The 26,417-nt window shown below is 42.3% G+C and overlaps 1 protein-coding gene across 1 annotated transcript in view; it reads right to left on the reverse strand.

Annotated features, from left to right (window-relative positions):
* LOC124799143 (E3 ubiquitin-protein ligase mib1-like) overlaps positions 1-26,417 on the reverse strand; it is a 437,475-nt gene that overhangs the window by 7,006 nt on the left and 404,052 nt on the right. The window contains exons 11-12 of the mRNA XM_047262679.1: positions 19,648-19,799; positions 4,404-4,596 (exon numbers count right to left, since the gene is read on the reverse strand). Of these exons, the coding sequence (XP_047118635.1) occupies positions 4,404-4,596; positions 19,648-19,799 (345 nt within the window). The remainder of the gene's footprint in view (positions 1-4,403; positions 4,597-19,647; positions 19,800-26,417) is intronic.

A 26,417-nucleotide genomic window follows, 5' to 3' on the forward strand; every position in this document is an offset into this window, starting at 1 on the left:
GTTCAATGGGAGAATTCAGAGTATATGTAGCCTATAGTATAAATGGTTCGCAGCTCTTGGTCTGGCGGTAGCATTCTCCCTTCCCGAGCATGGGGTCCCGGGTTCGATTCCCGGCGGGGTCAGGAATTTTCGCCTGCCTCAAGATGACTGGGTGTTGTGTCGTCTTCATCATCATCATTCATCCCCATTACTGTCGGTGGAAGGCAATGGCAAACCACCTCCGCTAGGACCTTGCCTAGTACGGCGGTGCGGGTCTCCCGCATCGTCCTCTACGCTGTGTCAAGGAATATGGGACTCATCATCATCATCACCATAGTATAAATGAATCTTTAGAGACCTGTTTGTGAGTACTGATCGAGTCACTGGTATCCTTACTACTAGCGAGTGTAGAAAAAGTATGAAGCCTTTTACAGTCGTGGCATCATTGCAGAAAGGTTAAGTTTTTTCCTCGCGAATTAAAGAGTTTAGAGGGCTATTTTTGACATACAATTTAGAAACATTATTATTACTATTATTTTTATTTATTTATTATTATTATTATTATATAGTTACTGTTTTGACTGCTATAGCATGAATCAAAGTTTCAGCAATGACGACTCAATGCAACAGCGTGATTGTCTAACAAGCGGCTGCAAATGTGTAACTTGGAGCAGAACACCTGTCATTAAAGACAATCGTAACCCTAGCGTACCCTTTAGTACTAAAGGCAGTCCATTGCCACCGTTTCTCGTTAATTTCAGACGACGAAAGGCGTGCAGAAAACGTGCAAAAAAAAATGTGGAAATCTATAGACATTTATTGCTTGAAACAATAAATTGTTTCAGACAGCAGTATCTGTAAAGTACGCATGCAAATAATTCCATCAAACTGATATTAATGCATGATGATGATTGGTGCAAAACAGTTTATGGCAGTTACATCATGGAAGATGGCCGAAGTTGGCAAACAGAATTAGTGTACCAATAATAATAATAATAATAATAATTATTATTATTATTTCGTGGGGCTCACTGTCCTGGCGCAATTATTTCAATTTGCCACCACTCTGACCACTTGTGTGTCCCTAACCTAATCCAGTTATCTTTCTGGAGAAAAGGGGCCTACACTTAACGTGGCATCCGAACCATGTGTCGTTACTGACGGATCAGAGTCTCCACGTAATTGAGAGGTGAGTGCTAGGTCAAAATGCAGACTGAAGTAATCCGTGGTCCGACCGGAATTCGATACCGCGACGCCTCAGTTGAAGGTATGCTCTTTACCCCTATACCACCACGCCCGACAGTACTACTGCTAATACCAACTTTATGAAGCAAATTTAAGAGTTATCTCGCCATCGAAGGACCGAGCTGTTATCGAGGAGACAGTCTCAAGGGGAGACGTATGTAAAATCAGAAAAAAAGTTGAAATTTCTGTTGCCACCAGGTGGTTTTGTAGCATGTTAGAAATATTGCCTGCAGTTTTCACAGTTTAATTCGCTCTACAAATGATATAAAACCCACCTTGTTTCAACCACTGCGGCCGGCCGTTGTGGCCCAGCGGTTCTAGGCGCTTCAGTCTGGAACCGCGCGATCGTTAAGGTCGCAGGTTCGAATCCTGCCTCGGGCATAGATGTGTGTGATGTCCTTAGTTAGTTAGGTTTAAATAGTTCTAAGTTCTAGGGGACTGAAGGCCTTCGATGTTAAGTTCCATAGGGCTCAGAGCTATTTGAACCATCAACCAATACGCGGTGTCACGCCCCCTTTCCTGCACGCCTCTGTCCTTGTTTGCGATAATTTACTATTTCCTGCCACAACAGAAGACTTCTGTAGGGTAAAGAAGGCTATGAGGTCATTTACGAAGCGAATAATTACGATCAATTAAAGAAATGGAGGCATTGTGAAAAATGAAACTCGAATGAGAGCTTTAATAGCCTCATTTAGAAGAGACGCCCAAATACAGCATTTTGCTCGTCTGCTACTGTTAAAATTTCTTCATACGATGCTTGTCTAGTGTTCAGTGATAGTAATACTGGAAGAATCAGGATCCTCATGGGGCTAGAATTTGATGCAAGCTACCTCAATGAAGTGGAGTACTCGTGTGGCTTTAGTGTGGTGTAGTGTAAGCTCTTTCATTCGACATCACTTCGGTGACTTGCGTGTCGATGATGATGACGACAACACCACACTGAAAAACCTACTGAAAACGCCTGGTGATGTGCGTATTGCTAGTTGTGAAGATTATTGCCAAGGGACACGTCAGAAGGACCAGAGTAGAAGAAAAGAGCTACATCACGATCAAAAAGGCCAAATGTATGGTTATGACCAACATTAAGGTACTTGTTTTTGGCATAAATAACAATAAAATACATTTTCTGTATTTTCCGCAACTTTCATTTTTCAGTATACACGAAACAGTTTATGCTGTGCCATTACTGATAAAAAAGTGAAATTTGCTACAGACGTTGTACATACTATAACATAACTTTACGTGGTGCAAAATAGTTCAATGTGCATTAGTGTCAAATTTATTTAAATTTTTGTGAAATTAAAACTGCCGTTTATTATATACATAAATTTAAAAAATTGTTGCTAGTTTCTAAGACTGATTTTTAAAACATGGTACACAAATTTGTTTACATAATTACTAAGAATAACCTACTACATTTTGAAAGTGATAAGTAAACTAATCTTTGAGCAAATGTTCCTCACGTGATAGTAGGGGTTCTAAAACTATCCAGCAACGCCCTGTGCAAATTATTTGACAAAATGTTGAAAGTAAATCCCGATTATGGCCAATTACATAATGAGAACATGTGCAAAATTTGGTTCAATTATATTTCAAACAGTAAAAGTTACATAAGCTTAAATGTACCCATGTGTTTTCTCATCGGTCTCCCCCTTAACATTACGAGTATAGAGGAAGAAACGAAGCAAGATTAAAGTTCAACGTCCCATCGATGGTGTGATCATTAGTCATTACAGACGGAGCACAAGCTCGCCATGGGGAAGAGTGGATAGGGAGATCAGCCGGGTCCATTCAAGCAACCACTCAGACATTTGCCTAAAGCGACTTACGGAAATCACAGAAAACCTAAGTCTACACCGTAGGAAGCAAATATGAACTGCTGTGCTCCCAAATAGGAGTCCAGTGCCTTACCACAGCGCCACCTCACTTGGTTTGAAGAGTGTGTCTCACGCGATAACGAAGAAACAAACGCCAAAATGACATATTACTCAATTTAGTTAAAAAAAACACTCCCGATGTCATCGTGATTTACAGGGAAAGCACGCTCTCTACAGAGCCTCTTTCCGACTGTATTCAGACGCGCCAGTGCTATCGGCGCGTCCAGATGTAGCTGCAAATTATCTGTGTACATCTAGACTCTGCATTCCACGGGGAAGTGCTTGGCAGAGGGTACTTCCCATTATCCGATGTTAGCTAAATGTAACAATTCCAACAGTCTCTCGATATTACAACACAAAAGCATAGCTTACAAACGGTGTGAGAAAATAGATACGGGCCTCAGAATGTACTTTCCCTGGTAACCATGCTTAAATGGAACAAAAAAGAGAAAGATTAATAACGACACCAAGCACTTTCGAGTACTTGCTGTACAGGTGGTCGGGGAGCTTTTTTTTTTTCTTCAAGTTTTCTTGTCAAAAACATTTTAGGAGGACGTGGCTGTAACAAAGCTACCAGGCACAAGTACGGTACAAAAGTTTATTTATAATTAAACATTACCATTTTCGGATGTAGTACTGTACGATTGTGAAACATGAACAATAAGCAAAAATGAAATGGAATCTCTATGCGAAATTGCGAAATGTTGCTGAAGACGCTTGTTAAAGTAGACAGATAAAAGCACCAACCAGGAAGTTCTTCTAAGAGTTCGGAAAGGGAGGTCGTTTAGAAGAACAATAGACCGAGAAGACACAAGAGGATCGGTCACGTAATATGACACAACCAGTTCCCAGAACCAATACTACAAGGGAAGATAGCCCGAAGAACAAACCGACCGGCATTTTTAAAACAAGCTGTTCACAATGCGGGAGTCTTCGATTATGCAGAAATAGATCCAGGTGGACACCTACCAACCAGTCGAAAGATCGATGATGATGAAGCAGCAGCTTTTGATACCATACCCGTTAGTTTCTTTTCATTTCGCAAATGACCTTCGACACTGAGCAAACGCCAACTAACCTTAATTCTTCTGATACCCTCGTTCCCCCAACAAGTTTTTTTCTCGCTGTACGGAAATAGTCCCTTTGGGCGGTGCGTCGATAAACAGGGGCGTGGCCCTGAGGGTTGGGACGACGCCCGCCGGCGCCGACGGAGCAGGAATATTTCAGGGAGGAGGCGGCAGCATTCCGCTCCTTACGCTTACGGGGAGCGGCAGTTCCGGGCGCGGGAAGGCCTTACCTCACCTCCCGCCTAACAAACTGTTTTGTGGAGTGAGCCTGTGCAAGTGAAATGTACCATAACGCGGCCCGCGCCTGAGATATGCGCGACGACCCGGCCGCGCCGCGCGCCCCGAAACGTATGGCCCTGCGCTTCGCAGCCAAATCGAGCGGAGAAAAAATGGCGAGAGGAAACGAGCAGACCGCCAGCACACGTTCTCTGCCGCAGCCACAACGGGCGCTCGGCAAAGTTTCCCCAGCCACTCTCGAGTCTTTCCATCGGAGATATACGTACCGCCTGAACAGGAATCGCCGGCCGGCTACGGTTCTGTCGTAGTCGGGCCCGCAAACTTGCGATGAAAACTGCACGAACCATTAAACGAAATGAGGCACGATTAGGAGACTTGGCGTCCCGCGGAAGAAACTCGCAGAAAAGTGGCATACACACAATAGAAGAGCACTCCACCTTCGCGCAGCTAAAAGAAAACGGCGAGCTGTGTCGCGTCACCACAGTGAACAATCCACTTACTAAACTGAACTCAATCCAATGTCTCTTCATGTCAAGAAGGGCATGTGCGCACTGTATGCAGCTTACTCTGGGGCCGAAGTAACTGAGGATCTGTAACTCAGTACTGCAACAAATGCCTGCTCGGCTCTAGAGATAAGTCACGTTAATACATATCGTTGTTAATGCCGAACAACTTACTTTTCTCGACTATATGCGTGCGCAAGGGGGCCGAGAGCTAGGGGGGGGCGAGGGTGCCGCACTTGCCCCCTCCTGGAATCTGATCTGAGGCTGCAGAAAAGGCTCTGAGCACTAGGCGACTTAACTTCTGAGGTCATCAGTCGCCTAGAACTTAGAACTAATTAAACCTAACTAACCTAAGGACATCACACACATCCATGCCCGAGGCAGGATTCGAACCTGCGACCGTAGCGGTCGCTCGGCTCCAGACTGTAGCGCCTAGAACCGCACGGCCCCTCCGGCCGGCCTGGGGCTGTAGACTTTATTACAAAATCCTCTCGCATTTCTAGCTCTGAATGTTTACCAATCCACTAAATCGAAGATTTAGCATTGGCTAGTGAGGAATACTGTGGTGTTTTACAGTTTATTTCTGTTCCACCGGCCGTTGTGGCAGAGCGGTTCTAGGCGCTTCAGTCTGGAACCGCGCGACCGCTACGGTCGCAGGTTCGAATCCTGCCTCGGGCATGGATGTGTGTGATGTCCTTAGGTTAGTTAGGTTTAAGTAGTTCTAAGTTCTAGGGGACTGATGACCTCAGATGTTAAGTCCCATAGTGCTCAGAGCCATTTGAACCATTTCTGTTCCCTGCCACTGATAAGTATTTATTTGGCATTTCTGCCTGATTATTTTTTGTTTCTATTCAACAGGATTTTCTCAATCGTTATGGTTTTGTTTCCTGTTTCAGAGTTTTAATTTTCAGTAGCAGCCTAAGTTTCCTGGTTTATAAGTAACTACATTTCTTTTGAACAACTCGATAAATACCCTGGACTTAATCATGAGAAGGATATAATTGTAGATCGCTGAATCAAAATGGTAGTATTTATACTAATGATACAGAAAGATGTACTTGGCACACCGTAATGAAATATGCTTACCGTTTAGGTATTACAATCACTGAGTGATTAACTATCCGTCGTTTAAAATACCGCACGTTCTGTGTAATTTCTATAACACTGCGTTTATTGGGCTCTACACATTTTCAAACTCTTGGAATCAACTACATCAAAACTATAAATTTTATAATCTTCTACCCTTTTGCATAAATGGTCTTTCCTTCACCGAACCACGCGATAATGCATGTAACATAGTAGTCAAACAGACACATAATTCATTTCAAAATTTTCAATATTCATAATGAGCTTTGTACAATTTATCATATGAATTTTAAAAAAAATCTGTTATACAATACTAGTATAATAAAGCCTGTGGCAGTAAAAAAATTTCAAAAAAATAAAAAATGAAAAAAATTCCTTAACTGTGAAGAGCCAGATGCGGATGTTAACCACGGTCCTCCTGAATACGACTTCAACGCTCTAAGCAAAGTACGGTAATAGGTTTCGAGAGTCAAGTTTGCATTATCATATGTAACTGTCTAAGACACCGTGAACTGTGCCGACCGGAGTGGCCGAGCGGTTCTAGGCGCTGCAGTCTGGAACCGCGTGACCGCTACGGTCGCAGGTTCGAATCCTGCCTCGGGCATGGATGTGTGTGATGTCCTTAGGTTAGTTAGGTTTAACTAGTTCTAAGTTCTAGGGGACTGATGACCTTAGAAGTTAAGTCCCATAGTGCTTAGAGCCATTTGAACCATTTAGCCCACCGTGAACTGTACTAATTGGCGCTACGTAATACATACAACTAGGCCGAGCGCCTGCGACACCGGCCACCCGCTAAAATGACTTGTCAAGGGGGCCCCGGGCCGAGTAGGTGTCAGCTTTGCCGGTCATACTGTACACGCAGACTCTCGTCGGCGGCCATCAGGCGGCCTCAACTGCGCAACACCGGGTCGCGGTGTACGAGGGGCGTTTGAAAAGTCCGTGCAAAAATAAAAACTACTTACCTGTTTGGGGTAAACCTTTTTTTATTTTCGACATAGTCTCCTTTAAGCTTATACACTTAGTCCAACGCTGTTCAAATTTGTTGATCCATTCCGAATAACAGGAATTGTCCAAGTCTGCAAAATAGCTATTAGTTGCTGCAATCATCTCCTCGTTTGAATAAAATCTTCGTCCCGCCAGCCATTTCAGCAAATTGGGGAACAAATAGTAGTCCGAGGGAGCCAAGTCTGGAAAACAGGGGGGATGTGAAACGAGTTGGAATCCTATTTCCATTAACCACAACTGCTGAGGTGTGTGCTGGTGCATTGTGATGGAAAAGGACTTTTTTGCGGTCCAATTGCCGACGTTTTTCTTGCAGCTCGGTTTTCAAACGGTCCAATAACGATGAATAATATGCACCTGCAATAGTTCTACATTTTTTCACATAGTCGATGAGGATTATCCCTTGCGAATCCCAAAAGACAGTCGCAATAACCTTTCCGGCCTAAGGAATGGTTCAAATGGCTCTGAGCACTATGGGACTTAATATCTGAGGTCATCAGTCCCCTAGAACTTAGAACTACTTAAACCTAACTAACCTGAGGACATCACACGCATCCATGCCCGAGGCAGGATTCGAACCTGCGACCGTAGCAGTCGCACGGTTCCGGACTGAAGCACCAAGAACCGCTCGGCCACCGCGGCCGGCTGAAGGAATGGTCTTCGACTTTTTTGGTGCAGATTCTCCCTGGTAACTCATTGTTGAGGCTGTTGTTTGGCCTCAGGAGTACGAGGTTTAATCCACAGTGACGAAATGACGGTTAAAGTCCTGCGCATTCTTCCTGAACAGCTGCAAATCATCTTTGCAATAATTCACACGATTCCGTTTTTGGTCAAGCGTGAGCAATCTCGGAATCCATCTTGCGGATAGCTTTCTCATGTCCAAATGTTTAGCAAAATATTATGTACCCATTCATTCAAGATGCCCACAACACTAGCAATCTCACGCACGTTAACTCTTCTGTCATCCACCACCATATCATGGATTTTATCAATGATTTCTGGAGTCGTAACCTCCACAGGGCGTCCAGAACGCTCAGCATCACTGGTGCCCATATGGCAACTCCGAAAAATTTGAAACCACTTATAAATTGTTCTAATCGAAGGTGCAGAGTCACCATAATGTTTATCAAGCTTCTCTTTAGTCTCCTGAGTCGTTTTGCCTTTCATAAAGTAATGTTTAATCACAACATTTTTTGACAATCACTCGACTTCCTTGATTCACATGAATGCCAAACACAAAGAAATACACCAATATGGCTGAAACTTTGTGTCCGTTCTTTCCAAAGATGCTACTAACTAAACATGACCTCGATACGCGGCGGTGGTGCCATCTCTCGGACTTTGCACGGACTTTCCAAACGCCCCTCGTACACGGACCTAATTTCTTCTGCACGCCACGTGACTGGAAATAGAACGAGATGTACCCTGGAGCGGTCGTCCTCTACAGCCCCGCGCCGAGGCTCGGAAGGGTTCGCACCGAGTGAGCCGCCTGGGCAGGAGCCGCGAGCTTCTGCTCACCGTCGGTCAGGTGGTCATTCCGGTGGCACCGTAGCAGCTACGGGGCAGTCCACCGTGAGCACATCTCTGAGACGTCGACCGACCCAGGAACAGCTTACGTCCGCGGCTATCATTTAAGGTTACATGGTTCTCGACGCCGCTCATCCAAGAAGCTCCCGAGTAACTGTGCGTTGTTTTACTTTCCCAGCAATGCCGAACTTATGTCTTTCTCTACAGATGCTATTTTGTTGTATAACGGGGACACTGGTGTTTTTCATTCCTTACTGTGGGACTCAAAATCAGCCAGTAGATCAGTTTCTTTGTACATCAGGAGGGACACTGTGTTAACAGTTTAGAGGTAACAAAATCCTTACAAGCGGCTTGGAAGTTTTTCTGTCCGTAGTTTGCGAACATAGCACTACGTGCCTGTAAACCCACAGAACTCGCCTTTTCTAAAATTATTTTCACCGTCCTATCGTTGTCATAATACGATACAAGAACATACATAACATCTCCGCAAAAGACTACGCATTTTAAATCGAAAACCCCTGGTAAACGCAACGAGAGTAAGGGATGTCGATATCTTTACTTACAGCACTGCAGTACATAAACTGTTTAATGTCTTATCAATAGTCTAATTTTAATATTAATCGCTTGACCTTTGGTTAAACAGAATAATGAAACTACACCACGAGGATTCAACAATAACCTTGGTTCTCAGCTTGTCGTGTGAATTCTATGTAGATCAATTTGGAATTCAGATTTTGACATTTAAGACTCAATATCCACTTTGGATACCAGAAGTTTTACTAAATTTTAAAGCAGGCAGTGCTTTACAGCATGAATGAACTTCAAAAGCGCCATCATGCGGTTCCGAAAGATGCATTAGGGATTAAAACATTTTGACTACTCTAAAAATAACCTAGATCATGTGACCATTATCTGGCCTAAGTATTTCAACCCTACAGCCAACGCTGTCACAAGAAATTCAATGACGACAAGTAATATAATAACGAATCTGGTTACCGTCACTAGATGTGAGATAGATCACCCACGTCAAGAATGTTTAACAGACATAGAAAACACGAAGACAATGTTGTTAATACACATAGCACACAAGTTTCATTTCTTATTCAGTTCATTTTATGAATTAGTATAGTTAAATAATAATGAAGACGATCTCAACGGACGCTGTAGGTGGTTCAAGGTAGAGCTTTCCAGTTTCTCAAAACTCATATTTTCCACATTGAGACTCAACCTGACACACAGAAAAATTACATCTAACTATTTAAAAGAGGGCATCAACCAATCTACTGTTCTGGTGCTACTTTATTTTCTTCAAATGTTCCATTTTAAGTTCTACTATATAGTCGGATTACTTCCATCACGCCAATACAGAAGTTTTGGGCTACGCTATAAACACACTGCTTCCATTAATTCTGTCCGCTTTTCACTATGTTGAACAACCACAGATATACCTCCATACTAAAAAGAAGCTAACTTTTTTCTAACGTGTCTTCAACAAGCTCATCATAACAAAAAGGAATTACAGACATTGGCTGCGAGTAAGCATTGATTTAAATCAATGGGGAAAGTTGAAAATTTGTGCTGGACCGTGTATCGAACCCAGGTCTGTTGCTTACCAGGCAGATGCGCTGACCCTGCGTTATCCGGACACAGTGGTCACCGCAACTGCACGGACTACCGTAGCACGCCTCCCGTGAGACTTAAAATTCTTAACTTATCCACACACTACGAATGTAGTGATCCTTGCCCATTATCCTTATCACTCGTGGCATTTCGCCAATTCCCGTAAGTATTGGAGCATCGTGTTCATTTGCACTGAAGTAATGAATTGGTCGTCCTCACATTAATCATTATAGCTGGAGTCATGCTCGCATCTGACAAGGCAGCAAAAGGGTGTGAGACGTGACCTTTTTAAAGAAACCGTCCCAACTTACTCAGTGAGGACCACCGAGACATTCCACGGTTTAGCCCGCTAGGAGGTGATAGAAAGCAGGAATCGATACGTGGAGAATGCATCGATCTTTTAATTTTTTCAATTGGATTGTAAGTGCTTAACAATTAACATTTCATATGTGAAAGCATGATATCCACCGATACATTACATATATTTATTAACTACTTATGAACATTATCAGCGTGTAGATTAAAACATTGTTGTAATCAAATACCATCTTTGTTATCCTTTCTGCAAAGCGACTACAGTCTGACTGTCGAGTATATTGTCATGGTGGCATGTTGTTCCTCACTGCAACAGAAAAGTTGTTTGGCTAATCATTTCTTCGATCCTGGAAGCGGTGCAAAGGCACCTGGTGCCAGATCCTACTTGAATGGTTGTAGCAGTTGGGTTGATGCAACTATGCGCGGCCGGCCACTGACGAAGAGAAGGCGGCCCTGACGACAACATACCTTTTTTTTTTTTTTTTTTTTTTTTTTTAATGGATCGGCGCGTCCATCGGAATGTCCTCTGATAAGCAGCCGTATCCATTGTTGCAACCGATACCTTCCTCAACTGAGGAACTGCAAGATTCCAGAATGAAATGGCTGGACAGACTGGTGGCACGTTTTTTATTATGGAGGTAAGAAAGATGTTACAATTAATGCGACTAATGTTTCAATCAACATAATGATTATACTAATATATAGTACATACAAACATGTTGTATTTTTCAGCTTTACATTACTCAATGTATGTAAACGTGTGCCTTCAGTTTCTCAGGTTTCCTGCGTGTTACAATAATAATGATAACCTTTTCATGAAATAAGTATAAGTTGTTTTAAATTTATTGTACCTCTGTAGTTCTTTAAACTACACTTCGTATGAAGGATTTTCAATGACCGTGTGCAGGACTTGTGGCTATATTAGTCATATTGTTCAAGCTTAAACTATTGCGTGCTTGTGTCGCTAAAGCGAATGCAAAAGCTTACAAAAAATAAATCGTCAAAATTGAATATTTGTTCACGGTGGTAATTCGTAGCCCTATTAATTACAAATTTGCTCATTAGAAAGACCGAGCGTGAAGAACGAGATTTTGAATCAATCATTCGTCAATAATCTGAATGAAAATGGTATGTTTTAACACTACAGAGAATCAGTATTTAAGCGCGGAACGTCTGTTGTAATGACATATGTATTTTGATCAGCGACAAGGACAATAGGACAGCCAGCAATACTCTGCATCTCTGCAGCCTAGCATTTGCTTTCTCAAAGTGCCCTGAAATTTTTGGTCGATGTTAAATTTGGGGATTTAGTAATACTTGTCGAATAGATTTTCGCGGATTCTAGTTGGCTCTGAGCACTATGGGACTTAACATCTGAGGTCATCAGTCCCCTAGAACTTAGAACTACTTAAACCTAACCAGACTGACGCGCCTAGAACCGCTCGGCCACTCAGGCCGGCCGCGGATTATAGTTCTGAATTGCAGTTGCTACTTGGTACTTGTAAAAATTTCGTGTAATGTTACATGCGATCAGGACCTACTTTCACACGTGTTTTCGCACTATGAATATTTTCCGCAGGACGTTAAGCTGACTTTAAAATTGCCTGCGATTATTTCACGGTGAACGACGCTTGGTCAGAACCGTATTTTACACAGTAATGCAACTTGAATTTGAGCATCGAACTGTTTACAACCAGATAGGTCAGTAGATCTGTCGTCACATCACTAGATCTTACACAGATTTATTTATAATACTGTAAAGGTACTTTGTTAGGACACTTGTTTCCCGTCGTCCTTATATTCGTGCCCGTAACTTAGTTGAATTTAGCGGCACTAATACAGTATTTTGGGCAATGCAACAGATGTGTGGCTGCCCCGTAGACACGTAAAAGGCTCCTGAACATCAAACAAAGTTTTATTTAGTCCAGGTTGTAGAGAGTGGGGAGGGAGGAACGGTCGCAACATATAGCACGGTGCAGAAAAAAAAGAAGCAAACCCACTCAGCCTTTCCATAAGTCGTTAAGTACATATTATCTCTACACTGATAAACAAACTGACAAGATTTTTACGTCTCGTAGCGCATTTTTCATTCTCATTAAAATTTTAAAAGCAGTTCGCTCTATCTGGCCAGGGCGAGAATGAAACCATCCCTTCCACACACGGTTTCGAGAGTCAAGTTTGCATTATCATATGTAACTGTCTAAGACACCGTGAACTGTGCCGGCCGGAGTGGCCGAGCGGTTCTAGGCGCGACACTCTGGAACCGCGCGACCGCTACGGTCGCAGGTTCGAATCCTGCCTCGGGTATGGATGTGTGTGATGTCCTTAGGTTAGTTAGGTTTAAGTAGTTCTAAGTTCTAGGGGACTGATGACCTTAGACGTGAAGTCCCATGGTGCTCAGAGCCATTTGAACCACACACGGAAATATTTTCTTCTTTAGTTGATGTCAAAAGGTGTCTTTAAAGGTATTACGTCAAGTATCGGAGTTTAAGTATGGTGACTGTTAACCTATTCAGATAAGACAAGCTTCAAGGCAGTATTATTACACTATGGGAAAAGAAATGTGTGTGTCAGTAGCAGCCGGATATTCTGCCCACCTAAAAGGGACTTACGAAAGAATGTCGCTCCTACAATATATCCGTTATCGGGAATACAATTAACGTGATTTGAAAGTAATCGTATATTCTTGAAAGTGAAAACAGCATGCAGCAGGAATAATGTTTTATCTGCATCTGAAATAGCAGGGACGGAAAGCACTACTACAGAAAGACGAAATGGTCGATTAGAGACATAATGCAGCCAGGAAGTAAAAACGTTCTTTTTGTAGCTTTCGTTGAGCTTTAGTCTACAGTTTTGTAGCACATTTGCACACTAACAGTACAGTACCGGAGAGAGTAAGCATTGCTTATATTTCAAGCAACGTTAATCAGAAACGACTCTGCGGCCTACAGAAGTTTACTCGCCAAAAAGTAACAGCGAGGCGCCACTGTTCATAATCAAGAAGAGCACACTATAAGTGATTTACTTCCTAAGGCAGAACGTGAACCGATATCCGGAATCTTAAATTCACTTCGATTTTCGTGTTAAATTTTAACTCTGCCGTAAACACAATCATCAATTTGACGTTATCAAGTTTATGATGGCACAGGGACGTGGAAAGTTTTGAAGTATGCTTATGGGACTAAAGAAATGTAACAAAATTCGCGCCAACTTTGACGCCGATCTATACTTGGGTTGGAAAACGGCAAAAGTTTTTGATTACACTGTAACAGGTTTGGGAACTTTTCTGTGCGAGCAAGGTTATTTCCCGCTCCCGAACGGCGACAAATAGTGACCGAAAATCATTTCTCTCCCGAATGTCTCCGTCAGACCGATGGCAACAAATATTCTGTTTTGGACTAACCTAAATATCTTTGTATTAAATTTAGCGTAATAGGCAATGGCATAAAAAGACTGAAAAGTTATAATTACAATTAAATAAAGACTGAATCGGCACAAGAAATACAATGATATTCTTCGGAAATTTCATCAAGAGTATATGCTCTTATACTTAGCGAACTGACACAAGAAACAAGATAATAATCGTTAAGTTACATGTAAAGCGCACTCCCTTAGTTGATTACGAGCATTGGTACTACATTAAGTGTTCCAAGTTTTCAACAAGCGCAGATCATATATCACAAACTTCTGTATGCATTGAAACACTTGACGAATAACGTGAGTTTTACGTAAATACTAACTTCCGCTCATCTCCAATGCAGTGATGTGATCCCCGTAATCAAGTGTTGTAAAGTGCTTTCTATTTGGTGATACGTGACTATAATAGCTGAAGAATTATCTTATTCACTTCAGAGCATACGCAACGGACATCTCTGTGTTTAAGCCTGATATAACCTTTTAAATAAACATATGTTTTAGATGTTAAACATAGTCCACATCCTTGGGGACCATTTGACTTTGGATCTGCGGAACGGGCATTAGCATATACATATTGTTTCTATGACTACATAAAAGGCAATTTGCTCCGTTGTTAGACGCTTTTTGTTTACTTTATTTTCAAATCATCTTCAGCGACCTATAATACACATTTTGCTTCTTTTTACGCACATGTATTAGATGAGTAATGAAATGAACTGTTTCTGAACTTTTCCACGTTACAGTTTTAGTTTAAACACATTTTCGTACAAAAATTACACTAGGTTTTTAAGAATTTTCGTTTTAGAACGAATTCTTGTGGTCCTTCTTACGATTTTACCGCGATGGTATTGTCTTTCCTTGTTCTACAGCATCCAGGATGTCCTATTATTTACATTTTTTGGGCATAAATGGATTAAATACATGTTTCAAATAAGACACTGGCGGAAACGTTCAGAGTAAGTAAGTGACTGAGTGAGTGAATGTGTGTGTGTGTGTGTGTGTGTGTGTGTGTGTGTGTGTGTGGTACACAAACGACAAAAATAGGACAGCGTGGAGTGTACACATCAACCAAATTTAGTTCGAATGTCGCCCATGTATGAATAGGATCACATGGGAATGCAACGAGTAACCAGAAACTATATTGTAGAAACAAGTCATGATCTATGAACATATATCTTACATATGAACATAATTCGAAATAACATATGTCGTGTATGCCCTTGAAGTTCGTTCGGAAATAAAAGAAGCGGATGCGCTTGGCAGCCTTTTATTTAGCCGCAGGGAGGAGATTTATACTCTAAACGACATTTATAATTATTTTCGCAACTAACAAGGGAACATCCCCATCGCACCCCCCTCAGATTTAGTTATAAGTTGGCACAGTGGATAGGCCTTGAAAAACTGAACACAGATCAATCGAGAAAGCAAGAAGAAGTTGTGTAGAACTATGAAAAAATAAACAAAATATACAAACTGAGTAGTCCATGCGCAAAATAGGCAATATTAAGGACATTGTGAGCTCAGGAGCGCCGTGGTCCCGTGGTTGGCGTGAGCAGCTGCGGAACGATAGGTCTTTAGTTCAAATCTTCCCTCGACTGAAAATTTTACTTTCTTTATTTTCGCGAAGTTATGATCTGTCCGTTCGTTCATTGACGTCTCTGTTCACTGTAATAAGTTTAGTGTCTGTGTTTTGCGACCGCACCGCAAAACCGTGCGATTAGTTGACGAAAGGACGTGCCTCTCCAATGGGAACCGAAAACATTTGATCGCAAGGTCATAGGTCAACCGATTCCTCCACAGGAAAACACGTCTGATGTATTCTATACGACACTGGTGACAGCATATGCGTTGAATATGTTGTCGACCCACCTAACCAGTACACTTGGCAAATGGGTAAAAAGATTCTTCTACCTTGCCCGATTTAGCTTTTCTTGTGGATGTGATAATCACTCCCAAAAAAGTGATGTCACATAAACTGAAAATAAAAAGTTAAACTTTTCACTCAAGGGAAGACTTGAACCGAGGACCTCTCGTTCTGCGGCTGCTCACGCTAACCACGAGACCACGGCGCTCCTGAGCTCACATTGTCCTTAATATTGCCTATCTTGCGCATGGACTACTCAGTTTGTACATTTTGCTTATTTTTCATAGTTCCACACAACTTCTTCCTGTTTTCTCGATCGATCTGTGTTCAGTTTTTCAAGGCCTATCCACTGTGCCAACTTATAACTAAATCTGAGGGGGGTGCGATGGGGAGGTTCCCTTGTAAGTAACAACAGAAAATAACGTCAAATGCTGCTGCATTATGTATATTTGGTTTTATGACATGTTCTACGTCCCTGAGGATCTCCTCACTATCGAACTGTAAAACGAAAAGTAGACTATATCTTCTGTAAGGATTTTTGAGATATTGTTAGAATTTGATTACAAAGTAACCAAATTTGTAACTTTTGGAGGGGGTCTGAGAATTGAGATGTTGTGTTACAATCAATTCCTGGCCAAATACTGCCAAAAGCGCCTAGCTTGTATGGAAATATTGCCATTGTCACTCGGTTCTAGGCGCGCAGTCCGGAACCGCGCGACTGCTACGGTCGCAGGTTCGAATCCTGCCTCGGGAATGGATGTGTGTGATGTCCTTAGGTTAGTTAGGTTTAAGTAGTTCTAAGTTCTAGGGGACTGATGACCACAGATGTTAAGTCCCATAGTGCTCAGAGCCATTTTTTTTGCCATTGTCACTGACTAGCAATAAACAACAAGGAACTAGAACAGCCATGTAGACACTAGCATCTCCTGTTAGAAACCCAAATCTCTATAGAGGCGCAGTAGAAATAAAATATATGCATGAGCAGAAGGATTGGACTACAACTTCAAGTTTCTGTTGTTCGCCTTTGTAAATGTATTTGTTACTACCTTTCGGACAAGAGTGGTAGAGTATAATGAAGAGGAAGGGAGGACGAAAGTTTCAAAAGGGCAAGAAGAGCGTCAAACAAGTTACAAAGAAATGTGTGGCGCTATATATTTGAATGAGGCACCTAGTCTATGCCTGTTAAATTGCAGTACTAGTCTGGAGGCCATGTATGACATTAGAAACTCCAGTCAGAAGCTTGTATACAATATGAACAATCATAGTGATCGGATGAGAGATTTTCGGGAGAAAACAGGATGTAGCAAAGGATGAGATTAATATGCCCGCAGACCTATGTGATGCTGGCATGTAGTTTCTGCTTATCTCTGTTTAAAACGCGCGTTACACGAACGAACAACGGAACGATAAAATAAACTATAAAAGGACGCTCTTCTACGATTCAGCATGGCAAATTCGCTAGGTTTTTTTTTATAAGTTTACTATAGAGATGCGATATATATTATCGATCTCCAGTATCAGTCATTTCTCGGCCTTTTATAGCCCCAGATGTCAGTAATGAAAACAAAAACTTCTCTTTTTTGTAATGAGACAGCTTACGTGTGTGTGTAAGCCATCGTAAGCTTCGCATTACTTTTTAACTGAATATTAAATCATACTCTTATTTGCTCAAACTGGTTTTAAATTTTCGAAGATGCTCTCCAACGCATACAGTTTACTGCCCACGGAATTCTTATCGATGAAATTCCAGATTTACGACCGTGTTCCAAATAATTACGTAATTTCTGAAATTCTGGAGCGGCGAAAATCACCAGAAATTTTCCTCATTCACATCTGACCCTAGGCAGACCGTCGTACAAAAATGTAACTTGAGTAGGAAAAGAAATGCTTGGGAAAGATATACCAGAGGTTGCGTTCAGTATCGGAAATTTAGTATACATACTCAAAGATATACGCTGGAAGAACGTACTGAACCCTATCTGGAGGAAATATATCGCCCACCTGATTGATAAGGAAGAATACTCTTTGACATTTAAATACGATGTTAGTAATGGCTGCTTGCGGGGTTTGCAGCCTGCGTTTGGGCACACTTGTTACCGCTAGTCAAATACACTGCTACGCCAAGCAGAGGACAATGGGGTACACACTATGCTGTTGTGGGGTTTTCAGCACGACATCCTGACTATATTAAGGAACCTTCTTTCTCGGACAAAATGATAAAAAATAGGCTGCTTTCTATTGATTTAAGGAAGCAAAAATTAGCACAGTAAGTTTATTGAATATTCCATCAATGAAACCAACAGAAATAAAGAATTAATGAAATTACCTGGCATACTAAAACTGCATATAGGTTCAAGACTCGAACCCGGAACCTTGTCTTCAGCAGGTAATGCTCTTAATGACTGAGCTATCCGGGTACGTGTCATGACTCGCGTTCACAGTTTTACTTCCGCTAGTACGCATCTACTAACTTCCTCACAGTAGTAGCATTCCTGGAAGAAAGTATATTGCGGAGAAATGACTCAATCACAGACAAAAGGACTGTTCCCAAATGATAAATCCCTCTTTTGCGTCCGGACATGGACCATATCTGAACGTAACTGGCGGGAGGGCAACAACCAGCAGTGACTGTGGCAAAATACTCACAGCAGATCATAGCCTGAAAGACAGTGCACAGGAAACAAGGAAATTATGAAGAAACCCATTAGCTATTCAATCAATTGGCCCAACGACGGAACAGCGAAGAGGAACTAGTACAAGAGGGCTAAAATAAATGGGTGGTACGCTGTGAAAAATGAAGTAATAGTTTCTGGTTCGTCGCCATGCGATCTGGAGACAGAAAAATGTAGCTGAGTCTATCTACACTCCTCATATGGCAAATACATTAAAGTGAACAGAAAATTAGTGCAAGGAGGTAAGACAATACATTATTTCATTGTACTATCAGTGTAAATCTACAATAAACATTAATAAGATAAAAGTGGTTGTAGTAGCAGCAACATATTACTGTTAGTAGTAGCTATTGATGTATTCACGACGGTGGTTTAGGGTTTAGTAGCTGGGTCAGATAATTTCAGTGTCAGTAGACAAAGAAGCTGCATTCCACATTCTTTTTATCATAGCCAAATTAAAAACAAGTAAGAACCGACAGAAAATTCTCTGTGATTGGAAAAGGATGCCTGACCGGGAACAGGATTTGATTCTATAGAAACTGTACAGGGATTTGAGTGTACGTTGCTAATATAATGTTAAAATGGTAGTCATAAAAGTACATAAATATAGCACACTGAGTATGGACAATATTCTAATTTTAAATTAAGATTTAGCGCAGAAAAAAATAAAATTGCAAATGTAATATTAATATGTTACACAATTTGTTGATGTGTAAAGTTCTGTTATTCTTTGGGAGAAATTGGATTATTATGAATGAATAAATAAATAAATGACATAGGGCAATATCAGTAAGACTGGCGATATTTAATTGGCAATGGGCAATGTTTACGATCAGGCTCCAAATTGGATGACTTATTTGCTTGATTGCCATTTCGTACTTCCCACTCATTGCTGATAGCAATTTCATTTGCAGTAGCTACGAATGCATTTTAGCGAGTTCTTACAGTACTCATCTTCATCTACAACTACATGGATACTCTGCAAATCACTCTTAAGTGGCTGGCAGACGGTTCATCGAACCACCTTCACAAATATTCTCTATTACTCCACTCTCGAACAACGTGCAGTAAGAAACGAACACACATCCTTCCGTGCGAGCTCTGATTTCCCTTAATTTACTGTGATGATCGTAGGTAGGCGTCAGCAAAACAGTATCCTTTACGAATGTTGCTCGCCTTAATAGTTAGTCACTTAACTCCTATATTTTCAGCACCTACACGAATATTTAAGCATACCTTGGATTCCCGCGGAGCGCAGCGTGGTGCAGGGCGTTGAAGCCGTTGTTGTTGGTGAGCATGATGTCGGCATTGTGGTCCAGCAGCAGCGTCAGCATGTCGTCGCGCTTCTTCGATATAGCGTCGTGTAGGGGCGTATCGCCTTCCGAGTCCTTAAACATACCGAAAAACCTACCATGAGCTGATTTAATCAGGAGCGCAAATCGAGCCAAGAGTCTACTTCCTTCGCACAAAATTACGAATGGTGTGCTTCACCAGTTAGTATCAATAATTGCCGAACATCTTAATTACAGTATTTAAATGTAATGTTTGTTCCCTGTCCAGAAGTCACACTCACGCACTGAATTACGGACTACATGCTCACTTACCTGGATTGCGGGTCATGTCTCCAATGCGTATTGGACTCTACTGGCAGTAATATATATCTGAAGATAATTAGTTACATTTTCTCTTCGAAAGAAATGAAATGATCCTATGGCATTACGGACCAGGAGAGCCGACTGGAGTCGTCGCCACTTCGGCGACTTGCGCGTATATAATAATGCCGTATGGCGTGAAGAAGGAAATAGATAATCTGTTAGATCACTATCAGTTTGTCTTTATGAACGGTACAGCAACCACAGAGGCAGTTCTAAGTTGCGGTTGACAATGAAAGCAAGACTGAGGAAAAATCATGTCACATTCGTTGGATTTGTCGGCCTGGAAAAAGTGTTCGACAATGTCAAATAGCGTAAGATGCCCGAAATTCTTACAAAAATACGAGTAAGCTATAGGGAAAGACGAGTAATACACAGTATGTACAAGGATCAAGAGGGAATAGCACAGCTGGAAAACCAAGAAGTGTTCGGATTAAAAAGATTGTACAACAGGGATGTAGTCGTTCGCCCCTAATGTTCAATCAATACACCTAAAAAGCAATGACCAAAGTAAAAGAAAGGTTCAAGAGTGGGGTTAAAATTCAAGGTGACCTATATGAATGATCAGATTCGTTAAATCAGGGAAAGTGAAAAAGAATTATACGATATATTGAATAGAATGAACAGTATATGGCTTGAGAGTAAATCGAAGAAATACGAAAGTAATGCGAAGTAGCAGAAATGAGAACAGCGAGAAACTTAACATCAGCATTGGTGATCACGAAATAGACGCAGTTAAGGAATTCTGTTACATGTGCACCCAAATAATCCATGACGGACAGAACAAGGACGACATAAAATGCAGACTAGCACTGGTAAAAAGGGCATTCCCAGCCAACATAGGTCTACTAACCTCAAATATATATATTTATCGAACAATATTTCTGAGAGGGTATGTTTGGAGCACATCATTGTACGGTAGTGAAACACAGATTGTGGGAAAACCGGGACAAACGAGAATCGAAGCATGTGAGATGAAAATTAGGTAGACAGATAAGATAAGGAGTGAGTAAATGCTCTCAAGGATCGACGAGGAAAGGAATTTATGGAAAACACTGACAAGAAGAAGAGACACAATAATAGGACACCTGTTAAGACATCGAGGAACAAATTCCATGTTGCTTGAGGGAACTATTGAGGGTAAAAACTGCTGAAGACGACACAGATTGGAATACATCCAGCAAATAATTGAGGACGTAGGCTGCAATTGCTCCTCTGAGATGAAAAGGTTGGCACAGGAAAGGACTTCGTGGCGAGCCGCACAAACCAGTCAGAACGCTGATTACTCAAAACAAAGAGCTTCACGGCGTGGTGGAATTCTTTCTATTGCACGCTACTTCGGCGACTTGCATGTTTTTGAGCCAACGGCAACCGGCAGTCCACCCAAGTACTAGTAGTGCCCGACGTACTTAACTTAGGTGATCGGGCGGGAACCGGTGCTTCTAACCCTGCAGAGCGATTAGCTGTTTTCTCTTCGACCTGTAGGCTTGAAGTCAGATTTATCCTCCAGTGTAGTATTAACCTTAGCGTTGTTTGAAATGAAATATTCGTATACAGTGTTGTCAAATATTGAAATAATGTCTTAAACATATTAGTTTGTTCAAGAGTTACTTAGTATTCGTAATTGGTGCATCCAAAAGAGCTGATGCTGATCCACCTTTTGTAGACTACCGCTGTTGACAAGTTGCCCGTCATGACTTTCAGGCAACAACAATGTCTGTCATGTCGACACCGACATCGAAACGCAACTAAAGTCACTTCGTAAAATCTGTCCAGTTGTGGAGCAGCAGTTCAAATGGTTCAAATGGCTCTGAGTACTATCGGACTTAACATCTGAGGTCATCAGTCCCCTAGAACTTAGAACTACTTAAACCTAACTAACCTAAGGACATCACACACATCCATGACCGAGGCAGGATTCGAACCTGCGACCGTAGCTGTCGCGCGGTTCCAGAGTGAAGCGCCTAGAACCGCTCGGCCACAACGGCTGGTTGGAGCAGCAGTTACCGCCTATTCCTCAGTTCCTTTTGATCGTCGCTTTATTCTTGATCGTTGTAAATAACCACAATGCAGAATGTAAGATGATGACAGACTTTAGAACGCTCAACCACTGACTCTTTTAGCATCCGTGGAATCGAACAGTCTCACTCACCCAGGAACCGTTGAGTTTCTCATTGCCCCGTCCTACAAATGTTGCGTAGTACAATGTTTTCTGCATTTACCAGCCAATTATTGCTCAGATCTAAAACGTGACAGATAAGTCGACTACTGGAGGTGTAACAACGTTGTACGCCCCACATAGATGTGTATGAGAGATGATCACGGAACTTTAGAATACTTGTTTAGAATACTTGCAAAACACCTGTAGTGTTAACTGAGCAAAGCCGTATATCGAGATAAACGACAATTCTACAGCCTCCATTATACAGGGTATTCCAAAGAGAGTCATCTGAATTCATAAGACCATATATTCAACATCAATGAATATAGGCATTTATGGTTTCTCACATCACACTGGGTGAACATCGCGCTGGTACTCAAGGCCCACCTCAGCTACACGATTCGTGAACATTTCGAAAACTTCGCTGACTTTCACATGAATAACACTACACGAAGACAGTCGGGGTACGTGCGGTCTTACGCGCCTTGTCACGGTTCGCGCGGCTCCCTCGTCGGAGGCCGAGTCCTCCCTTGTGTGTGTGTGTGTGTGTGTGTGTGTGTGTGTGTTGTCGATAGCGTAAGTTAGTTTAAGTAGTGTGTAAGCCTAGGGACCGATGACCGATGACCTTAGCAGTTTGGTCCCATAGACCTTACCACAAATTTCCAATTTTACAGTCGGGGTACACATATTCCGTCCCGGGGGTAACGGGATGCTGGCCGTTGTGGCCGAGCGGTTCTAGGAGCTTCAGTCTGGAACCGTGCGACCGCTACGGTCGCATGTTCTAATCCTGCCTCGGGCATAGATGGGTGTGATGTCCTTAGGTTAGTTAGGTTTAAGTAGTTCTAAGTTCTAGGGGACTGATGACCTCAGATATTAAGTCCCATAGTGCTCAGAGCCATTTGGTAACGGGGTGGCGAAAGAAAAGGCATCCGGCCATCTCTTAGATTACGCACGTCAAATCGTTATTTAACCATACCGACCCTGCACCGATGCGGCACAAAGCAGAAAAAGAATGAATATACACACTTTGGGTAAATCTTAACTCAGGCAGCCAAGCCAAAAGTTTACCTTGCCGCCAGTTGTAAGTCGTCGGTTCCTGTGGTTACTGTTAGGGGTCCCTCTGATGCAGTTAGCACGCTCGCTAGCACATTCAGTAGGCATCCCGAAACTGGATACGCTCGAGATCCGGCTTTTTCTACTATTTAATTATTCAGCACAATGCAGCACCACCTGAATGTCAGAGCAGCCCTTAACAATCAGGTGCTTCAACGATGGATCGACCTAATCCACAATACGTGATTTTATTTTTAGATTTGACTGGGGGGAGGGAGGAGGGGCGTGGTTGTAAAAGGCTACAGTTACAGGCCATCCCTTCCAACAGCTTTGGGTCAACTGTGGCACTGCATAGCAACAGCAGTGAACGTAATAGCTGCAGACATGCCAGCGAAAAGTTTGTAGACATTTTGATGTTTCTCGTGGATTCGGTGGAGGGCACACTGAACATCTCAAAGGTAAATGAAAACTTCGCTTCTTCCGAAAATAAAACCGTTGTATTCCTATTCCGAAGTTAAAATTATGCCCAAGTTCTCGTCTTCATCATATAGTACTGTGAAATCGAATGAATCTTTTTGAAACACACTGCACGTCTCGCATAGGGATGAAGACAACAACACGGGAGAAGTATTGGCGAGCACGAAGCTAGTATACACAAAGCAATTTTTCCGCTTTTCCATAAACGAATGGGACGGGACGAGAAGTCGTAAATACTGGCAAAAGATATTATTTGTTATGCACTAAACGACTGCTCTTGGAGAATATATGTAGATTTGCTTACAACTAGACACCGTACGACCGACAGTAAGCGCTGCGTGGAGTGCTCTGCGGATATTACGAAATATTTCACAGTAAACTAGGTTTGTACCCGTCTAGGGCAACTTTACCGAACCGAGAATTACTCAGCATGTAATTTTTTGCTTCAGTTCTCTTTTTTTATTTCACTGATAGACTGAAACAATGTACTTGTTCAAGGCTCCAGTTGATCTCTTTGCATTTCTACATCTACGTCTACATCTATATCTACATACATACTCCGAAAGCCGCCGTATTTTGCGTGGCGGACGGTACCCTATACTACCACTACTCATTTTCTTTCCTGTTTCCCTCGCAAATAGAGCGAGGAAAAAAAAAACGACTTTACATACCTTCTTACAAGCCCTAATTCCTCGTATCTTATGCTTCGTGACCCTTACGCAAGATATAGCTACGCCTATAGCAGTATACTCTTTCTGCAGTCAGCTTCAAATGCCGGTTCTCTACATTTCCTCAATAGTGGATACCCATTTGAGTTCACGAAACACAACCGTAATACTTGCGCGTTGTTCGCACCTACCGCTAAAACATCTAGCATCTCGCCTGTGAATTGTTCCGATGTCTTCCTTTAATCCGACCTGGTGCGGACCCCAAACACTCGAGCAAACTTCAAGAATAGGTCTCACTGGGGTCCTATATGCGGTGTCCTTTACAGACGAACCAAAAAATTCTCCCAATAAACCGAAGTCGACTATTCGCCTTCCCTACTACAATCCTCACGTGCTCGTTCGATTTCATATCGCTTTGCAACGTCACACCTAGATATTTAAACGACATAACTGTGTCAAGCAGGGCACAGCAAATGCTGTACCCGAATATTACTGGTTTGTTTTTCCTACTCATCTCCTTAACTTACATTTTTCTTTATTTAGACCTAAATGCCGTTCATCAATTAGAAAATTTGTCTAAGTCATCTTGTATCCTCCTACAGTTACTCAACTTCGACACCTTACCGTACACAACAGCATCATCAGCAAACACCACACATTGCTGGCCAGCCTGTCCGCCAAATCATTTATGTATATAGATAATAATAGCAGTCCTTTCACACTTCCTGGGGCACTCCTGACGACACCCTTGCCTATGATGAATAGTTGCCGTCGAGGACAACATATTGGGTGCTATTACTTACCAAATCTTCGAGCCATTCATTTATCTGGAAACCTATTCCATATGCTCGTACCTTCGTTAGCAGACAGCAGCGGGGCACCGTGTCAAATGCTTTCCGAGAATCTAGAAATATGGAATCCGCCTGTTGTTCTCTCGCAGGACGTCACGCGAGAAAGGTGTAAGCTGATTTTTGTAGTTCTCAAGTAGGATACTTTTCAAGGCGCGATAATTTGGCCCGTTTCATGAAAGTTAATAACAGATATCTGACATGCTTAGACACACTAACAGAGATGGATACTATATGTAAATTGCAGGTTTTTGTATGAGACAGACGCTAAAGCAATTTTCCATCTCCGTGGAACGCATAGCGCTGTGGTAGCCGTCCGCAGACTGTGGAGTCCACGGACTAGAAGACACTATCAGCTTGTATCCATGTACATTTGGCACAGACAGTTCTGACTTAAAAAGTAGAGCGGAAGGTGAAAGTGAAGAACAATCACGTCAGGTTCCACCGTAGAGGCGGAGTGGAAAATTGCAGTCACTTGTGCTTCAGACAGACACAGCTTTCGTTGCCGGCAGGGGACAGTGCCGCGTGCAAGAAAGCAAAATAATCCGTTAGCGATGCCTGCGCAACGTAGGTAAGACGAAAGCAGGAGAAATTACATGTACGGAGGAGAGCACGAGAGCGAGATGGAGAGCGGGCACACACGCACACGCACGCTCGCGCGCACCACACACACACACACACACACACACACACACACACACAGCCGGAGCAGAGCGGGTCGGTCGATGTCAACAAGCTCTCTGGGATCCGCCTTCCTGCAGCCAACGGCCGTTTACGAGGCCCAATTACGGACTCGAACTTCACTCATAATGTACAATATGCAGCCCTGTTCTCGCAGAAACACACTACGAAGCAAGTCCATTTAAAAGCTATTTCCGGGAAAATTGCAAGGGAAAAGACGAGCCAGAAATGAGGTCGCGAAGGGCAGAAGTACAATTCTGCTATAATAACGCAAAACGCCAGCTCATCAATACCACAACAAGCCCTGTTTCAGACTGCGAGCAAAGCATGATAGGAATGTCTTGTACCTGAAATGTAAAAGACAACGATTCGCTATTACCCAGATCACATGCGGCAAGAATTTCTAGTTTACCATGATTCCTGAAAGCATGTGTCTAGGACAGGGGTTCCCTAACTTTTTCTTTGA

The sequence above is a fragment of the Schistocerca piceifrons genome, chromosome 5 (genome assembly GCF_021461385.2).
Source record: "Schistocerca piceifrons isolate TAMUIC-IGC-003096 chromosome 5, iqSchPice1.1, whole genome shotgun sequence".
Taxonomy (NCBI): Eukaryota; Metazoa; Arthropoda; class Insecta; order Orthoptera; family Acrididae; genus Schistocerca; species Schistocerca piceifrons.